General features: G+C 38.6%; 2 protein-coding genes across 3 annotated transcripts; one reads left to right on the forward strand and one right to left on the reverse strand.

Annotated features, from left to right (window-relative positions):
* Positions 1-1,576: 1,576 nt before the first annotated feature.
* On the forward strand, positions 1,577-11,534 carry CLS (cardiolipin synthase). Of its 2 annotated transcripts, none has more exons than XR_013237445.1 (9): positions 1,577-1,631; positions 3,428-4,316; positions 5,480-5,546; positions 5,643-5,717; positions 9,688-9,739; positions 10,112-10,197; positions 10,292-10,366; positions 10,522-10,864; positions 10,944-11,000. XR_013237445.1 is itself a non-coding variant. In XM_077364007.1 (9 exons), the coding sequence occupies exons 2-9, from the start codon at positions 3,787-3,789 to the stop codon at positions 11,062-11,064; spliced, it is 1,101 nt and encodes a 366-aa protein (XP_077220122.1). In that variant the 5' UTR covers positions 1,592-1,631; positions 3,428-3,786; the 3' UTR covers positions 11,065-11,534. The 2 variants fall into 2 exon arrangements, 1 of the variants encoding a protein (XP_077220122.1); XM_077364007.1 differs by having other exon boundaries at positions 1,592-1,631; positions 10,770-10,864; positions 10,944-11,534.
* A 1,196-nt stretch (positions 11,535-12,730) lies between these two features.
* On the reverse strand, positions 12,731-17,992 carry LOC143854510 (uncharacterized). The gene is made up of 5 exons (XM_077364510.1): positions 17,753-17,992; positions 16,053-16,173; positions 13,546-13,951; positions 13,227-13,393; positions 12,731-13,056 (listed from the first exon to the last, which is right to left on the reverse strand). Exons 1-5 carry the CDS (start codon positions 17,755-17,757, stop codon positions 12,766-12,768), a joined length of 990 nt encoding a protein of 329 aa, XP_077220625.1. The 5' UTR covers positions 17,758-17,992; the 3' UTR covers positions 12,731-12,765.
* Between the last annotated feature and the right edge of the window lie 4,161 nt (positions 17,993-22,153).

Here is a 22,153-nt window from a genome sequence, read left to right on the forward strand (position 1 = left end):
ATGACATCTAGAGCCTGTTGGGGAGTCAAATGGAACTCAAATGCACTATTGGCAACCAAACATGGAATGGAGTTTGATAATCCACCAATCTCCTATATTTCCTTCTATGGTCTTGGGAACCAAATAGGGTAATGTTCACAAACAACCCACTCAATCCAGTTTGAACGGTTGGCCAATTACAAATGTATGGCACCTGATTTTTATCATGCACCCGAATTTCGCCGTATTGTCATTTATGTACTGACAAGGGTAAAACTTTCAACCTACTAAATAAAAGGTTAAAACTTTCTATTAAATTCTGATGGGTTATATTTTTTTCACTAAAACATGTTTTTTAATTTCAACCCTTCACAAAGGAGTGAAAAGCTGATTTTTGGGCAATGCCTGTAAGTTAGGACGAGGTGAAACAATCCGAAAGACATTTAAGTCAAGTGACTGCTCAAAGTATCATATTTTGCCAGAATCTGATTTCCTTTTCTAGTTCTTGTTGAATACTTTAGAGTAGAGTGTTGGGGAAGACATTGAACAGGGGTGAGGCATGACTTCAAAATTATCTAAATATCACATTAACATATACAGAACCTCTATTCCTTAGATAAGCGCAGATTTTTCTGTATTACAACAGAAAACTCAGGGTGCAACTCAGGTCTTGTTGCATTGAGTTGAGGCCCACCCTAGCCCAACCCCGTGATAGCATTCCCTCACCCTAACTTGACCCAACTTGAGCTTCGGGTTGAGGACGGTCAATCCTAGCGCGACCTACCTCTAAATCTCTCAACCCAAACCCAACCCATCTAACTTGTTTTTTTTTTTTTTTTTTTCAAATCTAGTCGGGTTGCATCCTAAGAAAACCACAATAAAATTAGAGGTTGGAGGTAAGGTTCGAGTCGGGTTGGGTTGCCAAGTCCTCAACCATAATGCAACCTGAGGATCCATAGGATTAATTAGGGTCCAACAATAGAAGCATTGAGTTATTTAGTCTAAGATCTTATCTTGTAACAATAGAAGCATTGAGTTATTTAGTCTAAGATCTTATCTTGTATTTATGTCCTGTATGTATAGGTAAGGTATGTACATATTGATTATATGCAAATACATAGGATCCTCATTCTTTACTCAGCTCAATCCTTTTTGTAAAAGACTGGGCCGAGTTTAATTTCAATTAGGGTCCTCTTGTATGTACACTGGATGGTTATAAATAAAAGAGCTTTTGAAGATTGTAAACCATAGAAAATCTCATATATAGATCCTCGTGGATTGTAAAATCTTGGTTTTAACTTGAAAGTAGTGTTTGGAAAACTGAAGTTAGTAAAACCTTGGTTTTAACTTTTAACTTGAAAGTAGTGTTTGGATAGCTGAAGTCTTGGATTTTATAATTAATGTTTTGGATTTTGATAATTGATTGTTAATCTGCTTTGGACTTTGGCCCTGTTTGTTTTAGATCATGACAATCGATTGTAGAGTCCTCAACCGATTATACGCACCCCACAGTTCAAGTGAAAGAGGGGAGCGAATCATCCTACAGGGAGTGCGAATTTATCATCACCCTAATTTGTTTGCGAGTCCGAAACCGATTATTAGACTCAGAAATCCTCTCGAGCCGGTCTTCTTCCCTCTCGCTCGACCAAGAGGTATGCGTCTTCCTCTCTCTTGCTTTTCCCCCATTTTATTTCTCTTCATTTTCTACATCTCTCTTTATCTCAAGCAAAGATTTTGGTTAGGGTTTGTATATGTCCGATTCGATTAGATTTTCGGGTTTCATTGCCGATTCGGATCATCTAAGTCCCTGATTTTTGTAGTTTGCTTTTACCATCCGATTTTCATTTACTTCCACGTTTAAGATTTCAGACAAAACACATCCAACGAAAACTCGTTTCTAGGGTTTCTTTCTTGTCTGGAAACTGGAAATAAAGGAGAGGGTTTTCTCGAATCTAAATTGAAATTTCGGGTTTCTATCCCCAATTTTTGGATTGGGATTTTCTCTTACTTCTATTTGTTTTTTTTTTTTCTCGATTTTTGGACTCCTTTCATTTTCCAATCGGTTTTAAATTTATTTGATAGCCTACTTATTTATTTCGTTGCATCTATAAGATTTTGATACCTTCTTTGATGCTTCTGTTGCAATTGATTTTGCATTTTGGGTGTTAGAGCTCTCAGTGCTCTATTATCATTTGATGTTACAAGAAACTATTAATAGCCAAGTATTGATGACTACTTGGGATTTGTTACATATAAAATATTCAAATTCCATTGATTGATATGCACATGAAGTCATTCTAATGATCTGGAAAAAATGACATTTAAAATGCTTTTTTTAGATTTATACAACATGAGGAGATGACTCCATGGCCAAAAAGTTGTATTCACTCACTGGCAATCTAACTACATTAGATGCAATATCTTGTTCGGCGTGAAGTTCACAAATCACAACAAATATACTGTGACTGTAGAGATTTTATTATCTGGAGGATCAGTATCTCCTGATAGCAACAGTATTCTATTCACATTTGATTTCTCTAAGTAGTATTCCTTTCGTAGACTGGATTTATTTCTATTTCAATTTTTTTCAGTTGCAATTTCTATTCCAAAGGACAAAATCATTTTTCTCAAACGATCCTTTATCCCTATAGCTTCAGTTCAGCCATTCCCACTAAAAAAGATAGCACCATTGTAGTCTAGGACAATATCCTTTTTTTTTTTTTGAACGGTAGCAGATTTCATTAACAAAAGAGAAAAGGCTATGGTAGGTGTCGGCATGACCCACCTTCTCTATTCGATCATTAGCAAGTCGCCTTCCACCCCCGACTGGACCATTGTAGTCTAGGACAATACCTTTTACTGGAATGTATACAAAATAGCAAGCAATTTACTTCAAAATAGCAAACAGTCTTTCTAAATTTATTTTCTTTCAAGCTGTTTTTTTTTTGTTGCCACTCTTCTATATGGTCACAATGAAGGAAAGTGTCATGTAATGTAAGTTGATAAAATGCTTCAACTATTTTAGGCTGGGAAAGATAGTACTATCCTTTTGGTCCGTATGTATTCTCTAAGCTGGGAGCCTTATTCCTTTGGATCTCATATCATTGAAAATACAATGTTGCAACTGATTTTGCGTTTTCGGTGTTAGAGCTCTCAATCCAATATCAAACGTTGAAAACAAGGGAATGTGCATATGATGGCCATTTCAAAAATCAATAACAAATAATGACCATGTAACATAGTTTGGGGGCCTTCGCCTTTGGTTTTGGGTGTTCAGTTTACAATCCCTCATATGACAATCAGTTGAGTTGTGATATTTTAAAAAAACTTAGATTTTGTCAATTTGTGATATTATAGAACAGTTTATTAAGTATTGTGCTTATTGTGTTGGACTAATTTGCCATAGAGGGACCCACATTTGATTTGTCTGATCTGTTTTGTTTGGCAGGTCGCACACAATTGAGGCATTCATGCATTCTTATCAAAGAGTAATGAGACATAAATCCCAGAATTGCAATTAACCCAGAATTCATTTTTTTGTCACTTCCCATCGTCACATCCAATTTTTTGAGTTCACGGGTTCGAGTCACGGAAACAACCTCTGTGCAAAGCAGGAGTAAGGCTGCGTACATCTAGCCCTCCCCAGACCCTGCAGTGGCGGGAGCCTCGTGCATTGAGCCGCCCTTTATCCAATCGTCATTCTGCTTAAAAAACATGAAAATTGATGCTTTGATGTGAGTTTTCCAAATGCTATTCTGTTGCCAAACTCTTTCTCCTCAATCTCTAGTCTAGCATGTTTCTCTGTTAATGGCGGTTTTCAGCTCACTCAAAACTCTCATTCGAAAACCTAACCCTCTATCTCTTCTTCTCCACAGTCACGCCTCTGCATCTCCATTTCCCTTTGCTTCTCCTACTCCTCTCTCCATATTCTCCCCCTCTCTTTCCTGCGCTTCTTCAAACTCTTTTTCAATCCCTCTCTGCTTCACTTCCTCTCACACAAGATTCTTCTCGCCTTTCTACAAATGGATTCCATTCTCAGGGCCTCTTTTTCTATCTTCTCCTGCATGGAAGCTTTCTCAATCTGCTACACCTCTGTATTTACATGGGGATTTCGTTTTAAGAAATGCGGAAGCCTTGAATTTGCTCCGAAATAGAAGTTTTCCATTTAAATTAGGGTTTGGATTGAGGAAATCGCCTCGAGAGTTGGAAAATGAAGAGAAGGAATCCAGTGGTGGTGGCAAAGTCGGCGTTATTGGAGTCGGAGTTTCAGAGGGATTTCTGAATCTTCCAAATTTGATTTCGATGAGCAGATTGGTTTCCGGTCCATTTCTTGGATGGTCTCTCTCTGTTTTTCCCTTGATATATTTCTATTGTTTTTATCCATTATTACTATGAAAGAAAATTGCTTACAAGTTACATGCTTCAGTAGGCTTCTGCTTTACCCAAACAAATGAATGCTGTAAATGGTTCCATATATTCTTTTTGTATCCGCCACGCTACTACTATGGTAGTAGGCCTGCCTTAGGGGTTAAGGCCTGAATGGTAGCCTTTATAGATAAAGAACTCCTATACTCAAACCCTCCTGTCAGGAATGGACGAGTTATGCAGCGGATCAATTGAATCCTGCACCTGTCAATGATAGCTTTCTATATTGAAATATTCTGTCATTAAGAGGGAAGATCTAAATTGGTTTAAATCAGAAGGCATGCGAACTCATTGAAGCCCTTTTGGGTTTCTGGGATTAACTGTATATTTCGCCAACCAACCTTTAGGGCAGTGGGTATCTATATGTGTAGGGTTGGTCCCTTTCAATTCACTGGATAATGAATCCAAAACCTTTGCCTGACTACCTAATTTACCCCTTTAGTATTTTTCTCATTGAAAGAACCAGTACAGCAATGTCATGGTTGACATACACCACATAAAACTCCATTGTTGCCCTATTGCTTCTGTGAATTTCAGCTTAAAGGCAATGACTGTTAGTTGAGGATCAAAGAGCCAGATTTCTAAACTGGTTTACATTGCAATCCTCTTCTAAGCCTAGAAATATTGGGATGAACCACTCTTTTCCAAAATCTCTGCCAACACATGGAGTCAATCTCTACCGTAGATATCTAAAGCCAACTCCCCGAAGGTTCTATCGTCCAGTTTTCCTATTTATATTACCTCAATAAGCTTCCCGCATCCATCAAGGGAAATTTGAGTTGATCAAAATAGCCTTGAATAAATAAGCGGAAAAAAGGAAAGAATTGAGCAGTTGCATGGTGAAAGATAAGTTAATGTTTTGTCTTGAATACATTGTAAACTTTTGTGCTTGGCGTGGAGAAATTTTTAGGACCCGAGGTGTCCATACAATTTCCCTGGATGTCCTTGTTTTACAAATGTAACTCTATATGACTCCTTAATTTATATATCCTTAGAAGACATTATTTTCTCATGTATGAGGAATTGAGGATGCTGGATTTGTGCATGATTATCATTAACTAGAAATCTGTTGTAGGATGATCATAAATGAATGGTATCTTCCTGCATTTGTGGGGTTGGCCATCTCTGGAGCAACTGACTGGGTAAGTGATCCACATTTGTTTGTCAGTAGCACAATGGCATGTTTTTAAAGTCTACAAAATGAAATCCTAATTTTTTGTCTGTATCTCTTTGTGTAGCTAGATGGCTTTGTTGCTAGGAAGATGGGCATTAATTCAGTTGTAGGATCATATCTCGATCCCCTTGCTGATAAGGTTAGAACTCTTCCTGTTCAAGCTAGTAGGTTTGTTCATCCCACTCATTAGCCTTTTGTTTTGAAAACTAACGATGAAAATATTATTAGCTAGTTAAAGTTAAAAAGATATGGGGAACGAGGTGGCCTTGATATGAACAAGGAGCCCACAATCATAAACACCAATATTTCACTACTCTTCAAGAAAACTCAAAAGGTTTATCTATATCTTAATAGCTACTTCTTTGCCAACAACAACCCTTCTCATAGCAAGATTGTCCCACCTTATCATTTATGTTTCTTGGTATAGTTTAAGGGAAATCTGGTTGGGGTGAATGGGAGAGTGGATCCCCAGCACAGGGTGAAGGATCCGGTGTTTGGAAATCGGTCACAAGCGCACGGTTATTTTTCTCTCCAAATCTGAGATTTAAAGTTGGGAAGGGGGATATGGTCAGATTTTGGGTGGATTTATGGCTAGGGGATAGGTCACTTAAGGAAGCCTACCTAGCTCTATACCAGATTGCTCTAAATCCGGAAGCTCGAATATCGGAGTATCTATCCCGGGGTGTTGGAATAGGAAATCAGGTGTGGGATATAAGGCTTTGTCGCCATCTTAAGGATGACGAAATTCCCATATTCACATCATTGCTTAAGGAACTATATGAGTGCTACCTATCGCCAAACACTGAAGATGAATGGGTCTGGATACCGGATCCTCAAGGGGCATTTTCTGCGCGATCCTTCTTTCGAAAAATATCGGGCGGGTATGGTTCGGCCTCCCGGCAATCAAAAGTTTGGAAAAAGATTGCACCCCCGAGGGTCACGAGTTTTGCATGGACCGTGGTCCATAGATGCATTAACACTGGCGAGCGTTTACAAAAACGTGGGTTTCATCTTGCTAATTGGTGTGTCCTGTGCAGGAATAACGAGGAATCCTTGGACCACTTGCTAGCTGTTTGCCCCTTTACCTTCCGGATTTGGATAGCGATTTTCAAATCCTTCGGGATGCATTGGGTTATGCAGAGTAGTATATCAGAAATCATCTTACATTGGAGTGGAGCTTTTCCTGGATGCCTCAGGGAATCAATGTGGACCGCTATTCCCTATGCGGTAATTTGGCATGTATGGCTGGAGCGAAATCGTCGCATATTTCAAAATAAGAGCAGATCTTGGTTGCACATTCTTTTGAAGATTAAAATGTCGATCATTGCGTGGAACCGATCAAAGAATGAACTACCTTACTCGGTAGGGAAAGCATTACGTTATTGGAATACTGTGATTGGCGAAAAAAGATCACGTCAACTGATAACGCCTAATTGGGTACCTCCACCTGACGGCTGGTTCAAGCTTAATTTTGACGGCAGCTCCTTCGGAAACCCGGGACGGGCCGTTGGAGGAATGATTAGAAATAGCGAAGGTAACACTCTTATGTCATACTCCGGTCCTGTGGGGGAATGCGATGCAAATGAGGCGGAGGCGAGAGCGCTTCTCTTTGGTCTGCAATGGTATGATAAAAAGAACCTTGGGCCTTTGATGATTGAGGGTGATTCGGCAAATACCATTGCCTGGGCCACTGGCAGCTGTTGTGGCCCATGGAGATTTTACTAGATAATGGATGCTATTCGCGATTTTATACGTATTATTCACCCGCAAATCAAACACAGAAGGCGCTCGGCGAATGGTAGCGCGGATCAGCTTGCTAAGGAAGGCGTCGAGTTACAAACAACTCGTGTGATTCTTCCCAATGGAGGGAATTAAATTCTGGATGTAATCTTAGTTTCGGGGACAACTTGTCCCCTCTGTACTTCTTTCTTTATGGAATAAAATTTGTTATCTTTCAAAAAAAAAAAAAAAAATCTGCCACTTCCAATATTGTAGTTGCTAATCTCCATGGGCTTGAACTTAATTTTGGCACCCAAGCAATCAGATTTCTAAGTCGCTCTTCACATATAGCTGATCTACTACTCCCTCGATAGTTTGGAGGCAAGACTTTGCCAAGATATCCGTAATACACTTTGATAACATCCCACATTCGAATCCTAAAAAGTCCACACCAATGTCCAACAGTCCCGGGTTATTTCTAGAAATCCCATCAAAATTTAAGTTAGAGTATCAAACGACCTAGAACAGTCCATTCCGAAGAGGATCAACTCATGGAGATGACTTTCCAATTACAGAGTAAGTTCCCTAGCCAAATCTCTTATCTTGTCAAGACCCAATTAATAATGGTAGCTTAACCTTCATTGTCAATTTCCAAATGGGTATTTCTATATCTTCAAAGATTCTGTTATTCCTTGTAATCTACATGGTCCAGAGCACCACAACACATACCGTGTTGACCCTGCCACCCCCACTCCACCACAAAAAATTTAAAAATTAAAAAATAAAATCCTTCTTTCGCCCGATCAATCCTTACGCCCACATAGAAATAGGTCAATCATTGACTTTGAAGCACCCAAAAAATGTCAAAACATTTGAATAATGTTGCCAGTATCCTCACTACCATCCACAATGGTGAAAGGGGGACTCTCGCAGTTGAACATTTTTTTCAAAAGAACTAAACTTAATACCCTCTCATGTTATGCCTAATCTCGTCATAAAATTTGTCTCGTGCAACATCCAAACTACTATGTTTGTGACCCTATCGTTTTAGCGAATATGTTGATTTCTTGGCAGCATTCCGAGTAACTTCTTAAGCCGGAGTTCCACCGGACGGCGCAGGATTACCCAAGCCTAGAACCGTCAAAGTTGAACTTGAGCCAAGCAGTGTCAGGTGGGGTCCATCTAGGTGCTGCTGATTTCAACTTCTCTAAGCTAGAGCAGATATCGTTCCAACACTTATTAATATCTGATCCAGAGTAAAGCTTGAAGCAGGAGAGAACCCTCACCCAAAAGATAATGGTAGAGATGATTTTTGTGTATGCTAAGTGAGAACCTTTGAAAGCATTTTTAAAATGTCTGGCATTCTTCTCCTTCCAAAGGACCCAAATTGTGGCTAGCAGCGCCACTCTCTCCTTCCATGATGTTAACTTTTTTTTTATTCTTTCCACCTTTGGTCCCAATAATTCTTTGTAGTGCACTCCAATTCCTAGTGGAAGGACAAGATATGAAACAGAGAGACTATTGGCCCAACATCCAACCATGTCCGTTATTTTTCTTAATCTTCTTCTTTGTACCTTACCTTCCACAAACGAACTTTTTGCAAGGTACATTCTCATCTCGTTCATCACCCTAAACCATCTCAATTTCACTCGAGTATCTTTAGTTAGTCCGCACTTCCATACCAAATATCAATACGGTCCCATTGATTTGAAGTCCTTCAATGGAACCTCATTCCACCCCCAAACCTATCAAAAGGCTTAAGCCATCCGCATATCATGAGAAGAAAGGGGTTAGTGCGTCTCCTCTAATTCTCATTGTGCTCTGCAAGAAACCCACCTGGCTTCTATTTACTAGGATCAAGGAGGATGCAGTCTAAATGTGTTTTCTAATCCACCTCCTCCATTTCTTAATGTTGAGGTCATTCTCTAATTCGCATCTTCCCCTGAATCCCATCCTCATCGTAATAATATATTCGAAACACGCATATCCCATGATGGCCGTACACGTTCTCCATGTCTACTTTACAACGTATACTAGTTTCTGCTTCGCGATTTCTTCAATCTAGACATTCATTTGCTATACAAACCCGCCTAGGATTTTCCTTCAATAAATACGTCTTGTAATGGAGATAGAAGACCTGGTAGTACATCCTTTAAGGTAGTGATTAAATCTTAGCCACAACTTTATGCAAATTATGCTCCAAACTAATAATCGGAAGTCTTTGACTTCTACTGTTCTCTCCCTCTTAGGTATCACAGGTGATAAAAGTCATGTTTGCGCTTTTGTTAATGCAACCTTTCTCAAAAAGCATCCAACTCTTTTGCTGCCTACATGTGAAACTCAACATTAACATCATTCTATTTGATTACTTTTGTATCTCAATGACACAGGTGCTAATATGCTGTGTCGCTCTAGCGATGGTGGAGAAGGACCTTTTGGACCGTAAGTAGTCTTCGCTTTTATTTTTGGCACATGCGTAATAATGATTTTCAGAGGAACACCATGCAACCTTCGAGGCCCCTTTGGTATCATTAGTTATTCCCAATTTGTTAGCAGTTTCTACTGTATTTTTGGGCCAGTAAGCTATTCTCATGGGAGATTGAATGAGTCGTAACCCGATGACCTAAAGCATCTGTCTTCCTACCCTAGAACTTTGGACTTAGTGCCATAAGATTTTGATGATATAAACTCTCTGATGTATAGGAGGGAAGGGAATGAACATATATCATGTATTTGGCATTAAGGTCTATGGAAAATTGTAGTTGAAACATATTTGGCAAGGCATCGTCTGATTTAGTTTTTGGAATTGTGAAGCTTGGCTCGTTGGACTCGTTATGGTAAGAGATGTTGGTCTCGTCACTGGTGCTGTCTATAAAAGAGCTGCTAGCTTGGGCTGGGAGGTGAGGTTACATTTTTTACATTTTTGGGGAACAACTATTGTTCTATCTAAATCTTTTCAGAATCTATTCATTCTAATTGTGATTCTAATATTAGTGGAAAAGTTGGTCTGATTTCATCAACCTTGATGCAACCCGGCCAGAAAAGGTGGAGCCCCTCCTCATCAGCAAGGTATGCTTTATTTGCTGCCCGCTACATAACTATGTAACACAGAACGTCGTTGATGAAGCCCAGAAGTAACTATTATATCGTACCTTGAGTCTGTATCTCTAGATAGCTATACTTCATATGGGCTTGACTTTTCCCAGTGTGTTGATAATTATTAGGACCAGTCATCTGATGGGGGTCCACTGTGGATAGATGACAACCACGACCCCACTGTTCAGACGATCATAACTGTCCAGCTCTAGGAACATGACATCTTGTTCCTTCGCTATTTGTCACGGCTTGATTGGAAGTTCAACGAGATAATGATTGTTAATTTTCTTTTTTTCAGTGATTCCGGATGTGATCAGTCAGGAAATGTATGGTTTTTTTTTCTCATTTCTCACTTGTGAATTCATGAATGCCACAGGTTAATACAGTCTTCCAATTGGTTTTAGTTGCTGCTGCGCTTCTCCAACCAGAATTTGGCACCGAGGAAACCCAATCATACATCACATACTTGAGGTAATTCTACTAATTACATTTGATCTTGAATCAACTGGAATTATAGATGGGCTGAGAGTCTGTCCTTTTAATTTAACAGTTGGTTGGTAGCTTCAACAACAGTAGCATCCACGGCAGCCTATGGAGTGCAGCATATGAGAAATGTATCACCATCGGCCATAGAAAGATTGCGATCCATTTCAAGAAGCAAAACATATTGATCTGAACTCTCCAAATGTAATCCACTGGTCTAGCAGCAACTAGGACCAGTACAGCATGTTGATCTGAACTCTCCAAATGTAATCCACTGGTCTTGCAGTACAGTGTAAATCACTCTTCGGCCCATTCGGCCCGAGTCGTAGAACATGAAAGCCCATGTTGCCAATGTAGCTTACCCAGCAGAAAAGTGATCTGAAATTTTGTTAAGGGAGCAAGGAATTGTCACATTTGTTGTCTCAAAAGCTATTGAGACTTGGTGTTGAGATATATCAGGTCATATATGGTAAGATCTAACCATTGGATCATTAGAGGGCGAGATTAGGTTATCTAGCTTGATTAGGTAGATAAGATAATCCTTATCTTGATCTTTTATCTTATCACTATCACTTTCCTTGTTTATTTGTAAGTGCTTATTTATGCACACCTGTTTTTGTTAATGAAAGTGATCCAATATTAGTGAAAATTTCTTTAAGTCATACACTTGTAGACGGCTGTTTACTGGATCTATGTTTGATAACTATTAAACCCCATAAAGCAATCGGTGTTAACCGAATAGACTGATATCTGATGATTTCACAGAAGATACCAGCCCTTGTAGAGACGGTCGTTGGGAAAAAGAAGAATACTTTAGAAATCTGTACTGGAATCTCGTAATAAGGATGGTGCCATTGATTTCTGGTATACGATCATGGAGTATTTGTTTCAGGAGGGAGCTACTGTGTGTTTGATCCAGTGACTGCCTCTTATAAAGTCGGCCCGTTGTTGGATCAAATATCAAGGGCGATAACTGTAATATGATGAGGTGTCCCCACTACAGCATAGTGGGTCCCACATTTGATTGATTCAATCCATCCGTTCAATAGGTCTTGCTTTGGATCTCTGATGACCCATATAAGTTCACACTAATCATGCAACCCTAGCACACAATCCTGTGTATTTAAAATATGGACCATTATGTTTCATACTGTTAATATATATGTAGTTTTTACCTATGAATTATTGGACGTAAGGATTGCATGATTGACGTAAACTTGGGGCCATGGGAGATCCATATTGACAATTACTTGGGACCCACTATGAAAAGGTGCCTTGTTGTATTACGATGAGGTCGTATTATACTGGAGCTTGCCTCTAGTCAACAGTGCCCAGTGAACAAGCAAAAGCCATTTGATGGGTTCATCCCTGACTTTACATTTGTACCAGTCCCCAGCCAAGGTAAATCCCACCAAAATGGAGCTAGGTCATCGGAGCATATAGTCAGACGCATAGTTTCAAAACTCCCCCTGCATCATCGTTGACACCCTTTTACTTTGGCCGAGTTCTTGTCTAAGTCCACATTTTGCTACAGAGTCAATCTAAACTCTTTTAGCTCTACTTGCATCAACTGAGAACCGCACGACCAATTACTGGATCATGCTATGTCAAGTCAACTAGGATTTAGTGATTTACCAGGCCCCGCATTCACATTCGCATTTTGAAACACTGGTCACTTAGTACAATACTGAGAATCTCTAACTCGAATGACCTACCTATGAAGTGGGGCCACATGATAGATAGTTCGGGCCACCAAAGTAACCACGAATTAGCAAATGTAACAGCATGATCTTCATATAATTCTTCTTCTATAAATGCTTGATTTAACCCAAAAAAAAAAGATCAAATCAAATGTAAGAGAAACAAGATCAATAAATTAATAACAACAATCACTGAGAGTTCTTAATAAGATGATGGGTAGGTGAAGAATACAATATAGCTGAAAAAACAATAGAAAGAGCAGAGACTATAGCTGAAACAAAAGTAACAGCAGATACAACTCCTGCATGTACCCTGTTTCCGCAAGGTATTTGCCACACAGCAATGTCTGTATTCATGGAGTCGCCATCCCAAGCAATCGGCATCCACAGAAATTCCTCTTGCGATTTTTCTACTCTGCAACGCATCAACAAGTCGGGCAAGCTCATCTCAACCCTTGAATAACCACTTTGATCAAGTGGCTGCAAAAAAAAAGATGTAAATTACTTATAGAAGTTTTGGTTAAGACAATACAAACAAGTTAACCAGTTCAAATGACACAAACCAAAGAACTGATTCATGTTATATCCATTGGGCCATTACAGAAAACATTGGTTTTTTTTTTTTTTAACTTTCCAAATTTCAAACTTACCGGATACCTTGCATGCAATGGCACTTCTACAGCAATGTCCAGTGCTTTGTTGTGCATTGATAAAACATTGTGACTGATATTCATGTGAACCTCAACAGCAGATCGTTTGGAAAGGGCTGAAGGTAATTCAAGATTCGTGTCTCCAAAAACAGCAGCATCAACAAACACTGCAATACATAAATCCATGCCAAGATAAAATTAAAAGGCAAGCCATTGATCTTGCTTTCAAAGTATGAGAGAGAGAGAGAGAGAGAGAGAGAGAGAGAGAGAGAGAGAGAGAGAGAGAGAGAGAGAGAGAGAGAGAGAGAGGATTCCCTACCATCACGCTGAACAAGATGCTGTAGCTCAAATGGGTCAGCAAAGACCCCCAATGGCAGTCTTTCAATAACCACTACTTTACAATCATGTGAAGCTTGCTCGTATATGGCATCTGAGAGGATATCAAATTTCACGGAAGAAACCAAACGGCGATGAGAACCTTCGCCAATCAGATGTTGTTGCAGTAGTGATATTCTAAGCATGGAACTCAAATTATGTACCAGCCCTTTACATGAGCCAAGAGAACAGAACTCTTGTGACAGAAAACCTTGAAAATCGGAATCGAGTAGGTTCTCGTGTTTCTCAAAGTAGGATTTGAGAAGATACTTGTGAGAGGATGGAAAACAGGCATTGATATTTTGATTGCTCTTTTTTTCATGATCCACACCCAAATTACACATGCCCACCTGAAAATAAAGAAGAAAAGACCAGACCTTATTATCTTGCATTAAAATCATGTAAACAAAATGGAAACTGGTCAAATTAAATGACAATCAAGTTTCATGGCAAAAACCCCTTAGGCACCTCTTGGGGACATCAGGCCACTTAATGCAAATATATTCCTAACATATTTATCAGAAGTTAAATAAAACACAACTAAAATGCACAAAAAAGTGCAAACTCAATCTAGCACCGCACAATTGATGAGTGGACCACCAAATGAATGATTACACTTTATTTAAAATTAGATCTTAGTACAAAATAGGTAGGCATGGTTAAGTTGGTGTTTGTCCTTAATGCAAACACATCAATAAAATTAGGCATCACGCCACTAAATGCAAATGTATCCCTAAACATATTTATCAGAAGTTAAATAAAACACATCAATAATGCACAAAAAAGTGCAAACTCAATCTCACACAGCACAATTGATGAGTGGAACGCCAAATTAACTATTACACTTTACAGACTAGAGATTTATGTTTAAAATTAGATCTTAGTACGAAATAGGTGGCATGGTTAAGTTGGTCTTGAGATATTGGAAAGGTCAATCATTAATCACTTTCAAGGCAGGATGCTAGAGGACTGAATTGCATGATTCGACCCATTAGGACTGCATTAGATCTTAAAAAAACAAAATAAATCTTCAAGGATGATAGAACTACTAATTGGGAATATCTGCATCAATATTTCTGGATATCTTGGCCAGCTTTCAACCAAAATAATAAATGGAGACAATCCCAGGACTGGAATTCAATCCTCTCAAGCTGGAACATGTCCTAAAGAAAATTTTCCACACATTAAATCATCAATGATAGAACTACTAATTGGGAATATCTGCATCAATATTTCTGGATATCTTGGCCAGCTTTCAACCAAAGTAATGAATGAACAGATTGCATCAAACGTAAGAACCGAATGAAGAAATATTTCCATACTTCTATCTATATTTTAGTTTTTAGAACACCTAAATCAGTAGTATGAACTACGAAGAATCTGAGATATAGAGAAAGAAGCAACAATCAATGGAGACAGTCCCAGGAAAGAACATAAATCTGCCCCACTAGACCCCAATTCAGACATCTCATTGACATAGTGCTTGTATTATGTTTTCGTTAACAAAGTTTTGACCTATAAAAAGTCAGTCCATGAAAGATGAAATTTAATCAGGAATATCATCAAACTATGGAGAAAAGATAAAGAAAAAAGAAAGTTCGGAGAGAAAAATAATTGAAGACAAAATACAAAGTAAAAGTAGCAAGGAGGCAGGAAAAAAAAGAAGAAGGCAATCCACTGAAGAAATGTAAGTAACAGAAAAAGTAGGAAGCTTTGGAGAAAAGAATTGGTGTGCTACGACTGAATGCAGTTGCAATTTTAAACTCTGAGTTAAATTTATACTAGAAAACTATTCCTCACTAATGATAAATCTTCTACCTGTTGATCTCAAATTTGTCTACTTCATAACACTATTTTCCTTCTCAAGATGTGCTGAAGCAGTTTCTATGACATGAATTCATCATGTTTATGGATCAACAGAGATCACTAACATCATTTTATGGACCATATAAGAGTCATCTTCACCCCCTCAGCATCCTTCTCTTATCTTTAGTGAGATTTCCAACCTTTTAGATGGGCTTGAAGTTATGAAGGCAGCACATCTGATGCTAAAAGAACTACTTTATGTAAAAGAATCATTTTACTCTAGCTTTTTACCCACTTTTGGTTTATGTCTCCCTGTTCACAAACTTCGTTTGTTACCAATAAAACAAGCTGTTTTCCTACATGCCAGTCAATGTTCACTTGAATAGCAACCACTCTTTGAAAACCAACTTCAAATCAACAACAATTGCCATATTACTTTCAGAATCAACAACAAAATGATGGATCATCATACGAGTCAATCAATTATCACAAAGCGATACAAACAAGGAACTTTCCTTAGAAGAATCAATGTATTTTCAGAAAAGAAACAGTAAATCATACGAGTCGAATAACCATCTAAAATCAGAAACCTTCCAGCACAACACATCAATAATATGGAGGATTGAAGCACTCTGCTTCACTCACCTTGCTGGAAAATGAAGGAATATGAGCACAAGTACCAATGCCAGCTAGGAATACGATGGAATGAATACCAAACATCATACATGTTTGAACTTGAATATGTCGCTGGGTTTTCATGGAGTGCCTGAAACAACAAAAAAATACAATTATACCAAAACCAATGTAATTACCAACTAAATGGCCAAGATAACTGTTGAATGAATAACTAAGGCCTTCAATTGATAGTTCTTTTTATTTCTACATGCATTAATTATACCATTCTGATGGTGTCCAAGCTGCGAGTATAAGGACCAGATCAGAAATTTCAGTTCAAGGGGCTTTATATTAGTTTATTGTTTCAGGAGAATACAGAAAAATATTGCAGCTATAAGTTTGCACTCCACAATTTTTTATCTTCTGAGTGGTGAACGTTATTAAGAAGGAAAAGAAAAACCAAAGGTCTGAAATGTGCACAGAGGAATAAACAGTGAAATTAGGAAGCAAAAAAAAACCTTAAATAGCGGCTTCCAATTTTAGGAATCTGAAATGGGCAAAAGATTCCCTAGACACTCCGGCTGAGCTAATTCATTTGCGATGTCATTGATAGATCACCTTGTTGGGCAGATGTCTTGTATTCTGGCGTTTTAAACTAATGTGCGAGATGCGCACACGGGTAGAACTGTTAGGGTTGCGGTTAATTTTCTTGACGTAATGGCATTGATATTTAAGCCACATGTTAGGGTTACGGGTAGCTAGGTTTTCTTTGTGTTTTCTTGTCCAAGACGAAGAGAAGTTTGTAACCCTAGACTGAAATAGTGAAAACCCTTCTCCTGTAGATGTAGGCACACGGCCGAAGCCAAAACAAATAAATCTAGTGTGATATGTTTCTTTGCACCGTTTCTTGTCATTTTCGCTGCACATCGTGTTTGATCCTAGTTGAAAAGGTATTTCTCTGTTTTCTACACACCTAACACACAGAAACAGCTTCTTCTTTTTTCTCTTGAGATGTGCACAATACCAATATAACACACCTAACAGACCGAAAACAACTTAGGTAGAAACAGTGAGGAAAGACTTGAGAGCTAGGAACATAACAGAGAACACGACCCAGAATAGGATAGAATGGAAGAAAATGATCCATGTAGACGAACTCAACTAGTGTCAGGATTAGACTTAGTCAATTTGAGCCGAATAGATCCTTCTTCATGAAAATTTTCTAAAGGATTCATTAGCTGAGGCCAACTAGTTTGGGAGAAAGGCTTAGTTGAGTTGAGTTGAGTTGAGAGATGTGCACAATACCGATGGCTCATATCCACTGCCCCTATCTAAGACTCCTTGTGTAATGAGTTAGAGATAATAAGTTTAAATGAGAAATAAAGGGAAGGTAGATTAGGTTATAAAGCCTTAACCTTATAAAATGTAGAAATGCAAAAGATTAATAATGGAAATTCATAAGAGGATTAAATTTAAATCATCTGATGAAGTCTGGACCAGACTGAGTGTTTTAATTTTTAATGGTTGGTCAAAATTCAAGCCAACCTCCAAATAATGTGCAACAGATGTCAAAAATTTTAGTGTTAGAAATTTGGATTTCTAATCAGTGTCTGTCACAGTCCCAATTGATAAGGATGATGGATTGATTCAAGGATAGGGTGTAAGAAACTAAGAATAGAGTTTGCCTCACTGCCTAAGATTTTTCTACTGCAAAGGGAAAGTGATCGTACCTCATAGCTGTGAGCTGGAGAGAAACCTGGCTTTCAAATGAAGAAGAAAATGAATAGAGACCTGGACCCTTTGGCAAATATCATATCCCTATCTCGGAATAGAGATTCAGACTCTTTCCCATTTGAGGAATAAAAACCGAGAGAGGGGAGAAGGGCATTCAGCGCTTTTCGACGGAAAATAAAACAATGAAACCTAATGATTTCTGCGCTCCCAGTGTTTTCGTATACATGCGCTCCACTTGTTTGCCTTTGTCTAGTAGTATTTAAAGGGATGTCAGAGGATATATTGAGTAGACCTAGCAAAAGCCACCTGTGCCGTCACGTCAACCCTACCCACTCGCAAATTTGTGGGCACGGGTCGAGTTTTAGTGACCCGTCAAAATCGAACTGCGGGTCACCCAACCCACAAAAACATGGGTAGGGTCGGGGTCAACCCGTGAGTGTTTTTGGATTTTTTTAATATTTTTATTTTAAAAGAGGGCATTATTAAGCATGAATACACTCCCTATTTTTCAAAATTGACGGTACAGCCCACAGCATAAGATGATCCAAACCGTGCATTTGATGGGCCATGATGTAAATAGGTTGTGCCCAAAAAATCGTTACCATAGGATGATTCTAACCCTCCGATCTAAAGAGGGACTCACAATATGGAAACTTCTATAGATCAGACGGTTGGGATCATCCTATGGCAATAATTTTTGGGGCACAATCTATTTACATTGTGGCCCATCAAATGGACTGTTTGGATCATCTTATGGTTTAGGCTGTACAGTCCATTTTGAAAATTAGGAGTTTAATTCATACATAGAAGGGGGTGAATTTATCACCCCCCAAAAAAACATTGTTTTGGCAAAAAAATACTGGTAACCCGCGGGTCGACCCGACCCACTCACATTGGGTATGGGTCACATGGTTGCTGACCCATAGGAATGCGGGTCATTTTGACCCGCGGGCAACCCGACCCGACCCGCCCGTTTGCCAGGTCTAATATTTAGGTTCTCAAAAAGCTCTTAAAGCCCTTTAAATACTACACAACAAACAAGTGGTGCACATGTTTATCAAAACATTGGAGCGCTGAAATCATTTCCCTTATTTAAAATGTAAATTAAAACATTTTTTTATCTATACTGCAAAAACACTAGGCATAAAGTCACTAAACCGAAGGGAGAAGAAAATCAAATAAAAATTTTTAGACATTGATCCCATTATCCTAAATTCATTTCTGGAATGGATCATGGCCACATGAATAGCCTCTTGATGTTCTGCAGGATCAATGGCTTCATCTCCCACGTATGCTACCTTGTATGACCCAAAACTGGCATTTTACCACTGATAGTAAATGTGACTGCATAATCATTCTCATACTTGACCAACTAATAGGTTTAGGGCTGACAATCGGTTGTCATAATCTGAAATGAACAGGGCTTAAGCTACTATAGGTCAATTAGGTCATGTTAGGATTGTAAGAAAACCTTTGAAATGGAAAATTTTTCCTTAGGATTAAGAGGGAAATCATTTGATTATGCTTAATTTAACCCCTGTTCGTCTCAGATTGTGACAACCGATGGTGAGGGCCCCAACCGATTATTTGCAATATTATGGATTCCCTTAAAAATCTGTTTTTGATACAGATCGGTCAAACACTCCTCACTGTCTGGCTACCAATGCACATTGATCTAATCATGGCTTTCTGTTTTATCACTTCTTTTAATCGATTAGGATCCGCTCATAGTAGTGTGGCAAATCCCTATGAGTCTGTTGAGTGTTGACAATTCTCACGTTGCATGTTACAACTCACACCTCTCTAACAACCTGCTGTCAGTCAATAAAAGTTTTTAAAAATGATGGAAGAATACAAATATCAAAGGCAAGGGAGTGAAAATCCCAGCCCCCAAACTGCCAAAAAGTGCTCCTGTTTCATCATAAGTACTTTAACATATTACACCATCCATTGGGTTTGAAAATTTTCGAGCTTTTGTCCTGATCCAAGGAGTGAAAACCACAGCATGTCAAAAGCACTTTCTTTGCATCAGTAGTTTATAATGCAATGATTTTTTAAGTGAAGGAACAAAACACTTATAGCATCAGCTAGAGTGAACTCTCTAAATCAAGGTTGGCCACAAGCATCCAGAGTCAAGATTTCAGCTCAACCCGGAGGCAGGATAAGCCAACGACCAAGCTCCAAGCATGGCCAGCAGAAAGATTTTCTTCTCTAAGTACATGTAAACGTTGTTTTGTTGCTAAATTCTGCAAAATTTTCTAATTCTGTCAATTGAAAATTACAAATGTTTTCATAGCTAACACCTGAACGGTTGCCAATCTATGACAATCAACTAGGTGAACAAATCTTTTTAGCACAGGATTTTGAAAGAAACCCCCACCTATGAAACTCATCTTTTTTGAATGGTGTCAAAGAGTATTTTCTGTGGAGATGTGATGGTGTTTGGAGGTGGGTTTGTGAGAGATGGTGGGTGAAGGTATCAAGGAAGAGAAAACTCCTCCAAGAAACCAAAACCCACATCACAAAACCGCACTATGATACCATCTTTCAACAAGAGAAATAGATGTAGGTCTTCATTAGGGGTGTAAACGGATCGAATTCGAATCGGATATGGCTATATCCGAATTCGATTACAATATACATTATCCGAATTCGGATTCGGATTCGAATTTGACGGATATTTAATATCTATTACCGAATTCATATCCGTCGGATATTTTTCGAATTCGAATATTATCCGTATCCGTTTATCCGGTAAATTCGAACATTTTATTGGAGCACTTTATCTTTCTTCTCCTTCTTACTCCTCGAATAAATTTTCTAAACCCTAAAACCAGACCTCTACCTTCTCTTCACAAAATTAACTCTCAAACCCTAAAATATAAGATATCCTCTTCTTCCTGTTAAAACAAAGGCAGGGAGTGGCGGTGGGGATGGATGATGGTGTTGGTAGTGGTCTTTGGGTTTTTTTTTTTTATGTATATGATGGAATGGGTTTGGGCTATTTTGAACAGGGGAAGTGGGAGTGCTGATTGTGGAAGATGAAGAGAAATGTGGATGGAGATGGGGATTGGGTTAGAGATAGAGGTGACTGGCGGTGATGTAGGTGGCTGTGAGAAGGTGGAGAGGGGCGGCGGTGGATTTTGGTGAGATTTGAGGCACCAAGGAATGCCGAAGATGGTGTCTCAACCTCCTCCTTTCTCCTCTCTCTTGCTTCTCCTTGCAAACCTTAGAAGTCCCCTCTTTTAATTGCATTTTGGGTTTTTATATAACCCTAAGTTGGAAAATTGATCTGAGCCATCCATTTACCATCAATGACTATGGCCTTTTTGCTCTAGAATTCTTTAGAAACTATGACATCTTCTTTCAATCATCATCATCCATTTGTCTCTTTCATCCTACAGCCCACATTTGTTGCTTCATAAAGAAGCCATGTCAAACTCCAAGAATGCCCTTAAAATGAGAGATTACTTCATTTCCTATGCAAAACACTTTTTGGTTTTTGTTTTTTTCTAAAAAAAAAATTCACTTTTCTTTTAAAAACAAAAGATAGTGTGTCATTACTAAAAATAAATATTAATGATATTATTAATAATAAATAAAAAGGATTTACTTCTCGGATTCGAATGTTAAACGGATCGGATATACCATTTGCCAAATTCGCATCCGCTAAGAGCCGGATATCTCATAAACGGATTCGGATAATATTCGCTTGAAACAGTTCCGGATAATATTTGCTTTAAATGGATTCGGATGCGGACGGTAATCGAATTTTCGAATATCCATTTACACCCCTAGTCTTCATTGATCGGGCACCCTGCAAAAAACCTGCTGATCTGTCAGAGCTAGGGTTTAATAAACAGCTCTGCCCATTGCAGCGAGGCCCCTTACCTATGAAACTTATCTTCTATACTGAGATTTCAACCTAACCCAATGTTGCTAAATGCATTCATAGAATTAAAAAGTTCAGAAGCATGTCATTTGTCTCCACATAGTGAATTAAGGCTTTGTTTCTTTTGACGTAAAACAGGCATAAAACCAATTTTACACCCATTTTTGCGTGAAAAATGGTCGTAAGATTTTTTCAAAGAGAAAAAAATGGTCGTAAGATTTGTTTTGCATCCATTTTATGTCAAAAGAAATGGATCATAATGAATGGGTTAGGGCGGAGGTGAACATAGAACTGATAAACTGCAATGTGGTTAATGGAGTGGGAGGATACAGGCATGAATGTTCAGGCTCTGGTTTCTCCATAGTGCATTTATGGATGTTAGTGGTGAAGATGGAAGTCATTTTTTAAATGAAGTGGGAGGATGCAGTGGTAGGATGCAAGCATAGATGTTCAGGCTCTGGTTCAGCTGAAGTCCAACTACAATTGAGTGAAGATCATGAAATTA

This window comes from Tasmannia lanceolata, unplaced genomic scaffold (assembly GCF_043159265.1).
Source record: "Tasmannia lanceolata isolate RefF3 unplaced genomic scaffold, GAP_Taslan_0.1 ptg000020l, whole genome shotgun sequence".
Classification (NCBI taxonomy): Eukaryota; Viridiplantae; Streptophyta; class Magnoliopsida; order Canellales; family Winteraceae; genus Tasmannia; species Tasmannia lanceolata.